At 34.6% G+C, this 10,377-nt stretch overlaps 1 protein-coding gene across 7 annotated transcripts in view; it reads right to left on the bottom strand.

The window, feature by feature from the left end:
* SLIT2 (slit guidance ligand 2) overlaps nucleotides 1-10,377 on the bottom strand; it is a 1,414,056-nt gene that overhangs the window by 471,485 nt on the left and 932,194 nt on the right. For all 7 annotated transcript variants that reach the window (XM_044062070.1, XM_044062072.1, XM_044062071.1 and 4 more), the window contains exon 6: nucleotides 124-195. In XM_044062070.1, the coding sequence (XP_043918005.1) occupies nucleotides 124-195 (72 nt within the window). The remainder of the gene's footprint in view (nucleotides 1-123; nucleotides 196-10,377) is intronic.

The following is a 10,377-nucleotide window of genomic DNA, read 5'->3' as shown; positions in this document are numbered from 1 at the left end:
TTAACAAAAAGTCTGGTTAATTATTCAGAGGTATACATACTATGCAGGTAGTACAAAATCAGGTATGCACAATACTTTAGCATGCAGCTATACAATAGTATACAACAATGAAGCAGTACTTACAGCACCTCCAGATCACGCAATGCTCGGAAAGCCCCATCTTCAATGCAGCTGATCTGGTTGTAATCCAGCTGCCTGTTAAACAGATTAAGGAGGATACAAGTAGAAGAGATGAATATTAGCAGAACTGTAAATGCAAAGCATCCTCAAAGGTTAGGTAGCAAGCTCTTGCCAGCTGATTTCTCTGACAAACACACTCATCTGCTTACAACTGTCACACGCCATTCTGGCCTTGATGCGGCTTTGAAAATCTCTTTTTGTTCTGATCAGTCTGCACAAAACAGCAGCTCAGGGAAAGCTCCAGTAAATAATAACTGCACCTTATATTAAATGCCAAAGGAATGCAATTTCATTACATCAAGAAAAGCTATCCATTAAAAGCTCTCAGCGTCATCTCGCTGAAACAATTTCATTAAGGTAAAGGACTGTAAATCACTTAATGTCACATGCATCCCCTCAGTGACCTAACAGAATCCATTTATCAGAGGAGCCCAGCTGCATGTTAATTTCACTGTCTTTGGCAAGAAAGAGCAAGAGACCACTTTTATTTAAAAAATGCAGCTTCTGCAATCCTCATCTGTGATTACTGCACAGAATGAAAACCAGGTATCTGCAGAATGCTCACCTTCCATACGTTACTCTTCCAAATATACTTTTTTTCTGACTAAAGTAATGGTCTTACTGTTATCCTGAGTAACAAATTCAAAATACAGAAAGCTAACCTAATAGTAAAGCATTCTTAATCTCACTGTCATGAGAATGTATGCAAATGCAGTCAGATTTTACAAATACATCTAACTGATGCTGTTTCACGCTTTACTAATTCTGAAGTATTGTACCCCTTAATAAAAATGATGGCATTTATCTGGAAGGAAGATTGTTCTTTGTGAATCATGAAATGTAAGTACAAAATGTATAGCATTGTACAGCTGTACTTATATCAAGCAAAGAAGCTGTGTATTTCTCTATCTGTTGAAGCAGCGAAGTCTAGACTTTCTAAACCTACTTTTAAAATTGTTTCATGGCTGCTTCTGGTAACTTTAATGAGAAGAACAAGGGCACACAACAAGCCTGTCAGCACACTGGCATATTTGTTTTGCATATTTATTGACATTCATTTGCAGCAAGTTATAACAGTCAAATTATTTGCAATGAGAATGTATAATCAAGGCCATACTCTGGATGTGAAACCGTAGCCTTAGCTTATACGTCCTATTTAAGTGGCATTTTGTCTGAATCGCTGTTGACAGATGTGGTGTTCTAGTTATTTACTTTGTCTTTAATGTCACCTTATGTATGTTGAAAGTGTTTTTTGCTGTTTTCTGTGCTCATATTCATTAAACAGTTATATCCAATTTAACATTCGATTCTGCAGTGTAAATGGTCTATCTCTTGCAAAAGCATAAGACAGCACAAATTGCTACTTCCCTGAAAGCACTTAAGGGTGTAATAGATTAATATCTGAAACAATTTAGTTAACAGTCTTCTCATTTTTAGTGTGATAAAATATATCCCTGATATTATAGCTCAGCCTCCCAACCAATTTATCAAAGACATTTAAATTACTTCAGTGGCATGAAATGTTACCTCTGACAAAACACAAAAGGGGAATTATTTCCAGACAAATTGGCACACTCTTTTAATGGCATTAAATTTGCGTAATGCAGTCTGCAGGTTAATTTGCAAAACGGTGAGCTGTGTTTGCCCATATCTTATTATCCTTAGCTGTCAATGTATAAATCACTGCTGACACAGCTTTCCTTAAATTATCTGGGTTACGTACACTGGGAAGCCATAGCCTTTGGGGTTGAGAGCTGTACTCACAGTGGTACTCACAGACACCATAATCCTACCAACTCCTTTTTAGTCTGCGTTACATGAAATGTACAGTAAATGTTGGTTTCCTCTTTATCTGACAAATGTATTTTTTAGTAAATCAGAAGAAGCTGTGAAGTGCTGTCCAGTTTTAACTCTCTTGTTATTTTTTCTGTCCTTGCTTGTGAATTGTTGCTGACATGTTTTGGTGACCCAGTGATCTGCCTTCATAGTCCACCAAGTTTACTAGGCAAGAAGGGTATGGAACTACATAACACAAAGCTACAGACAATTTAGAAGTTACCAAACTAGCTACCACATGTCTTTAGAATGTGAAAAGAAACTGGAGCAATGAGAGAAAGCACACATGAATATAGGGAGCACATGCAGATACCACACAGAACGCACAGCAACTGAGAACCAAACTGGAGTCTGGCTTGCTGTGAAGTGATAATGTTACCCACTGTGCCTGTGAGCAACATCTGTCTTTTGTTATACTTTTATACGAATATCTACACAAAATATAAAGACAGCATCATCAGCTACTGCTGGCAATGATTGATAAATAATAGACGGTTGAGTGAAAACATACATATGTATATATATATATATATATATATATATATATATATATATACTTGTGACTGTTGCAGATGGCAAAAATCTATGAATGCTAGTACTGCTATTCAAATAACAAGCCACAGTTGTCAGGTTCAGTTCTGCTTTTCCCATGTACATTAGCACAGACCAACTTTAAATGGTAACTATTTCCTCTTTTTGTGTGCACATACATACATACCTGCTTCTGTATAGACATATATAATAGTTTTTACAGGATGCATAATCATAAACAAAATCTTCAGTTATAAGCTAATTCAGTACAAAAACTAAAGTCCCCGTTTTTATGGTTTGCTGTAAAAATCTTGGCCTTGTCAGCTCGTCACAAATTTGTACTGTATAGCTTTCAAATTTGGTTAATAGTAGATACTGCTCCTTCATTTCTGCAAAATGCTGTTCTACCTCTAATGTGTCCTTCATGAAGCCTTTGCACTGAAACAGTCTACTGAAAAATAAATAAATAAAGAAAGAAAGAAAGAAAGAAAGAGAGAGAAAGAAAGAAAGATAGAAAAAGAAAGACTTAAAACAGAAGTGGTTGGTATGGTGAAATAACAAAATCAAAATAAGCACCGCACTTATGAGTGCCATAGCTGTCTCGTCTCTGCATTTTAAAATAAGTTTAGTGCTTGAAGTTCTGTTATTCACTATCCCTTTATCTAAACTTACCAAAAAAATCTGTATTTATAACTACTTTGGAAAAATTGCACGGGATGCTTCAGAGATAAAGGACAACCCAGTCTCCAGTGTAGCTAAGCTCCAATCTGAGTTAATTCTTTTGTTTTAATTCATTAGTTAGGTGAGACTAGCATCAGAAAACTATTTACTGCTTTTGATTTAAATTTCTTCATTTCATTTTCCTGACGTATATAACAAAGGTTGAACTATAATATTTTTCTTTTCAAATTATTCTTCTTTAAGAAATGTGATTGTCTTGGCTTGCATAACATAGGATAAACCGTGGAGTTCTCACTGCCACTCATCACTCTCAGTTTTATATCTTGAGTGTGTGCCTTGCTGGGGTCATTAAGTCATAACTAACAGCTAAAGTCAAACTCTTTTTCAAAGAAGTACATGTAGGAAAAATCTTTACATGAAGAAAAGAGTTCAGTTTTACTTCACGGCTGAGCAAGCACTCTCATATTTGCCCTCTGAAATATTCCTACTATCCATTTATCTGCAAAAAAATTAAAAAGTACAGGACACTTATTGAAACCACCTTACCTGGTCAAGGAACTGTCAACACCAATTCATTAAGCACTGAGTGGTGATACACTTCTGGAAGCATCTTACTTTCATCTACGACTTATCTCTTTCTACAGGTACACTATTCCACAGTTATCTCCCTTCCAAAGGTACCCTACCCCATATCTCATAAAGACTGGTGCACCATCTCTACATTATGTCCTTTAACAAAATTCTTTGAAAAGCTTCTATGCAAACAATTACTACAAAATATAAAGAGCTACGGTCTGTTATGGGACAAAAAATATAGCTTCTGAAATGCTTTTAGCACCACTAGAGCTCTTTTTCTTATCACTAAGTCTTATGTACTGCAACATGAATGATGTCCTCATTACTACTAGTATATTTGTACACATGACACGAGCTTTCAAAACAGTTAATCACAACCTTCTTCTCATCAAGTACTATAAATTTAACTTTGAACAAAATGCTATAAAATGGTTCAAATGCTACTTAAAGAATAGAACTTGTTAAGTATCTTCAGCCAACCAACACGACACAGGCATCCCTCAAAGTTTTGGGGTCTATATTATATAAGCGAATGCACACAATTGCAAGCACTATATAATCGATCAACAATCCCTGAAAACCCAAAATGCTAAACACATGAATCAGTGGAAAATCGCTGATCCGTAAAAAAAAAAAAAAAAAAAAAATGAAAAGACAAAATAAAGATCGCACCACAGTGAAGGAAATGGCAAAGTCCCAAAAATGGCCCAGTGATTTTTCGGTGTTTTGCCATTTTGCATAATGACGTTCGACTAAACAGCATTTGCAATTCATTATATTCACTAAAATAATAGGGACCCAGGTTTTGTAATAGGCCTCCTCCTAGTCTCCTTATTCATCAGTGACCATCTAGATGACCTTCCGTCCTTGAACACAGTACTTATCTGCAGACGAAGTTCTCCTACTACAAGTTAATAAATGACCTCATACTTTACAGACACATATATAGCGATCATTCAGTAATAAACTTTGTTACTGGGCTACAACCAATAAATTCTTAATAAAAAATTAAAAAAAATGTTACACTAATTTCTTCCTTAAATAAACTTCCTCATTTTCCTGCAATCATAACAACAGATTTACAAAACAATAACATATCCACATCCATAAAATACAAATAATGATGCATAACAATTACTGATTTCTCCACCCAGACATATATCATCATGCACATAGTCCTCTCACAATTGAAGTTTTGTTATACAGTTTCTCAGCTCCTTACACCTGTTGCTTGACTGGCCATAGCTAAAATGTTCTGCATCCCAAACTAGAATATGCTCTTCCTCTAATGACCTTTCATTTATCCTACAAAACATAATGCCTTCAGATCACCATAAACAAAATTTGTAGGTTTGCCCTACAGACAGGTAAGTATACCCATCACTGCCTTCTGCTGAAGAAAGCAAACTGGTTCTTATTAACTGAAAGATCTACCTACTTACTTGGTTCACGGACATTTAAAATTCTAAATAAAGGATACTGCTGTACTCAGAGTACCTAACTACTCCCTTAGAAACTTCTCAACCTGATCACATTTCCCTGCATACACCACCACTCTTTAAAATAACATTTAGGAAAAGCAACTTTTCAAGGCTTGGTCCAGCTATAATGAACAATCTTCCTTCTGATATTATAGGCAAAAAACTCTTACAGATCTCAAAACAACCTTTGCTGAGCTACATCATAGTGATTGAGCATGTAAATGTTTTACTGATTAAAGACTATTAATTCTCCAACCTATCTCTGGACTTTCTACCTATAGATACTTTCTATCTGGTTTTGTAGCCTATAGATGATTGTATTTTCTCGCTGACCTTCCCTGTATAGATATATCTATATCTGTCTATCTACCTGTCTGTCTATCTATCTGTCTATATATCTATATACAAACACACAAAACTGAATGTAAAACAGCCTCCACTGTATATATTTGTATATAATCTGACTGCATAACTTGTATAGAAACATTCTGATTTGTACAATTGCATCTTCTGTCCATTTAGACACAGGACATAGATAAAATACCTCTTTGGACTTGTCTGTCACGCTAGTTAGCAGATAGAAATAAAAATAAAATAAATGACAGATATAGAGATATTAGGACAAATTTACTAGAACTATGACTTGGAATATAAAATGCCTTATAAAAGCATGACATTGAGATTGATTCCATCTAGACTGTGTTACAGTTTAGGGTACATAAAATACAGTGTGAAAAAGAGGCAGCCTAAAAAATCAAAATCACATCAATGTGGCAGTCCTCATGGGATATTTTTCTGAGTCATGATAAATTACAAATATATGTAGCAACCACTACAAATGTATACTAAACACGTATAGGCTTTATAGGTTGTGACCTACATGCTACATAGATGATAAAGCTATGAGGAAAACACATAATTTTATCACTTTTTGGGTAAAGCTTTCCTTAAAGGTATTCTAAATATATTATACCTTATTCAGAACAATTCAGTTAATATCTCTCAACCTCTTAGCACAAGAAATTTGGACACAGCCTAAAATAAGGGAGGATAAAGACCCAAAAATAGGGATGGATTTTAAATATTGCTCCTATAAACTTAGAAACTTGCTAGAATAACAGGATTTGTGATAGTATGCATTTTCTGAAATGTGAAACTCAGTGATTTGTCAAAAAAACACAAATTTTATGAAGAACAAATAAAAAATATGAGGCGAAAATCTAGAAATTCTGTGAAAATCTGGACAGTTGAGAGGTATATTTAAGGGGTTACATTGAAAAGCAAACTATGGCATATTGTTTAGGTCCTAGATCAAGATTTCCACTTTCATCCAAATAGCAATGATGTACAATCACATGGTTCCACTGAGGAACTGTTGGTGAAAGGTTAATGATTAATGAATAATGGAGAGACATCAGTTCTCTAGCTACAAAGGGCAGCCACCCTTATACCTTATATACTGAGATAAGGATAAGAAAATCGGAAAATCTTTATTTTAATGTACAGTGTAGTATCTATTGTAATGTATCTTTCTTTCAGTTTTGTAGCTAGCATTTAGCTAGAGGTCATAGCAGCATGCGTGGATTTTCACCTACTGCCAAAAGGCATACTGGTTTGCATAGATGAAATCATGGAAACAAAATGTAAAAGCCTATGATTAAATTAGAATACTGCAAACCTATGCACCATTTCTTTTCCAGTTTTCTTTAACTTTGCTTAACACATTTTTATAAAAATGAATTAAATTCATATGGGCCATTTTAAAGATTTCACAACGAATATGCATTTGGATTTATTTTGCAGCACCTAATTTTATTCATTGTCATTGGAGATTTACAATTGATTTACCAAGCAGGGCAGAAATGACTGGTAGGGGAGAACCTGTATGTTGATTATATGCCAGGACTGCCAAACTTACCAAAAAAGGAAGCAATGGCACCACTGCAAATTACATAAGATGAGATCATAAGTATCAAAGAGCAGAGTACTGAATGTAATGCCCTACTGATAAAAGACCATGTGATGTACTGCAGTCTCACCATGCTGACAGAGAGAGCCCTGTTCTACAGCTAAGTGTTAAATATTAAGTCATACTGAGGAAAATACACAGAAAAACTTGAAAATATTTAGGAGCAACATGTAGAAAAATCAATGAAATGAAATAACCAGTACTGACCTTAGATGCAAGTTTGAAATTGTTATGGTTACTACAATGGGTAGCATAGAAGAGAAGACTAGTTTTCAGAAGAAGAATGCAACAGATAGGAAATGTAAGAAAACAGTTTGTTACTGTTACTTACAAGATAATTATGGGTGGTCAGATACCAGGAACCAAGGAACAGTATGAATAAAAAAGAGCTCAAATATCTATGAGAGATGCTCCAATACCTAGGTTGCAGGCAAAACTGGTTTTGTGCATAGCCTTATTTATTCAAAATGGAAATGAATGTCCTAGAAAAATAAAAATAAAATAATAAAACAACTCTTCCAATGTCTGAGCAAGTATTCAAATTTAGATAATCTAGCTTGTAGTCAAGGCTTTAGTCCTCTGGACTATGGATTTGGGCTACTTCTACTTAGTAAGCAAACAGCATATGAAACCACTTTCATTCAGTTTGGTAAGTATGGACTTGCCTGGAGACACCCTTACTCAAAGACTGGAGTATCCCTGATTGTTTCCAGAAAAGCAAGATGAAATTCACTGTTGAATGAATTTCAACACTAAATCTCTTCCACAACCAGTGATTCGTGAATATATTTAACAATGTCTTGAAACACAGCTCTCTGGAATTACTACATTTAATAACACTGATAGGAGTTTATGACCCTCTTCCCTACAGTTTGCACTGAATGAATTGGTTATGCTGCTTGCAATTTAAACATTAATTATCTAGAAATTCACTGCAAGTAGCAAGGTGATATCTTGTGCCAACTAAAGCAAGAGGTAGGTGTAAGCGCAAAGGAAGATCTGGGATGTACTAAGACAAATCATGGTAAGACAGAACCAATGACATTCAAATGTGCATTGATAAACAAATATAATATGTAGATGATTTTCTAGGCTACAAGAGTCATTTATCGTCCAGGCTCGTGGCATCTGCTAATACAGTTCAGTATCAATATACCTCAAAGCTGTTGTGAAATCATGCCATCCAAGGGAGCATGCTAAGAAAAATAAATAAGCAAAACAGGGGGCTCTGCTGAAACAGTCTTTTAAGGGTAAAACATGAACTTCTTCCCAAATTCACCAACATCAAAAGTAAAAGACATGTTAAATTATGGCAGAGATAATCATGCAATATATCCAGACAACTTACCTGCTCTGATCTTCAGGGATTACAATAAAAATTGTTACTGAAACTCTACAAACTCATTCTCTACCTCCAAAACAGAACAATGAGGACAGTTCAGTAGACTTGAGCAATTACAGCATCTTTCTATCAAACCTCTTTACAAATTCTGAGAAGGGAAACAAATCAGTGCAATGGGAATTGACAGGGATACTATCCTCCTCTGCAGTACCGAGTAAGTCAGTTTCTGTATTGCAATGTTACCATACCCTAATAATTTAACTTTGTGCTTTCTACCTTCTTATTCACTTGCCTCATAACTATATTTACTATAAAAACTCAGAACTCATCAAGTGACCATGTCCTACCTCTTTGCATGTTTTAATCCACTTGCCATCCCAAACATTTGCCAGTATTTACCCAAGTACTATCATTAACCTTCCTCAATAAGGATACTTCATTTTCATCTGCACTGTATGACTTCAAAATTTCCCATAGCTGTGCATGGTTTACATTATAAAACACCTTCATTTTATCACAAACAACTACTCTAGCATCTGGTTTTCTCTCCTTTAATGGCCTTAATTACTTATTTTCTTAAATCTATCATCCCTTTAAAATCATGTACATATTCTTGCAGCATATCACTCATAACTCTTTAAAATCTTTTCAGTAAAACCATCATTAACAAATCAGATCTTCAGATGTCACTCTGTCTTTCCAGAAATAACATACTATTCCACCACATCTATTCATCCCATAATGCTTCTGTCATCCATTTATTTATTACCTTTAAATAACTCATTTTCTTTATTTCTCATACACTTATAAAATTCATACCGTAGATGCCCTTCCTAAATTCACTTCAGTTCATGTATCAAAGCTGCTTTTGTAAACTTCCAACAGTTTATTTTATTTTATATACCTTCCATACCTCCTTTCTCTCTTCATTTCTTTCAAAATACATTGCTGACATACTGCTGTACGATATTTTATCACCTTCTGACTCCAAAAATCCATTATCTGTTTCTGTTTTTGTCATTCCAGACCCCTCCATCTTAGCCTATTTTCCTAAAAAAATCTGAACTTCTTACTTTTTACCATTACCAAGGTATCTTTGCCTTATTAACATAATCTTAATTTTCTTCATATTTAATTTATTTAACTAATTCTCTATGTTAAAACACATTGTATCATTCAGTCCCACAACTTTTTTCAAAATAGTTTATCTTTTTCATATGCATTTATTTTCCACTGTAATACTATTCTTAATTTGTACATATATTATTTTATACTTTTCCTTATACATTTCCACCATTCTGTATGGTTTACATAGCACAGCCTCATAATTTTATGTTTCTCAAATAAACTAATTCTTTCCTTCGTCATAATATCTAAAGATGCAACACAAGCACATATTTATGTAGCTTTTCATTCCCTTTCATTCTCCTATAACCTGTGTATTATCACCATTTTCTGCCTGTATTAGTCTATGATCTAAACAAATAACATCCTTCACCCCCACATACACTCCCACAATTATTTTTTGAAAACAAGGAAAAAAAAAACAACCTCTGTTTTCATGGAGTTCTTTCTACAAGTATGTCCTTTTTCTATAAGTATGTCCTTTTTCTTCCCGGGCATTTAATTGTACTAGTTATACAAACTTCCTGCAAATTATAACACCCTACATCTAATATCACAACTGCAGTTCCCACACTACCACTATCTCCATATTTGGCATTACATTTATTTATTTAAATTTGTTGACCGGGAGTGTCCGACTGGACGTGGGTCCATTT

The sequence above is a fragment of the Protopterus annectens genome, chromosome 2.part1, assembly GCF_019279795.1.
Source record: "Protopterus annectens isolate FY-2018-M chromosome 2.part1, PAN1.0, whole genome shotgun sequence".
Lineage (NCBI taxonomy): Eukaryota > Metazoa > Chordata > Ceratodontiformes > Protopteridae > Protopterus > Protopterus annectens.
Note: the sequence above shows the minus strand (reverse complement) of the source record. Positions and strands in the feature narration are given on the sequence as shown.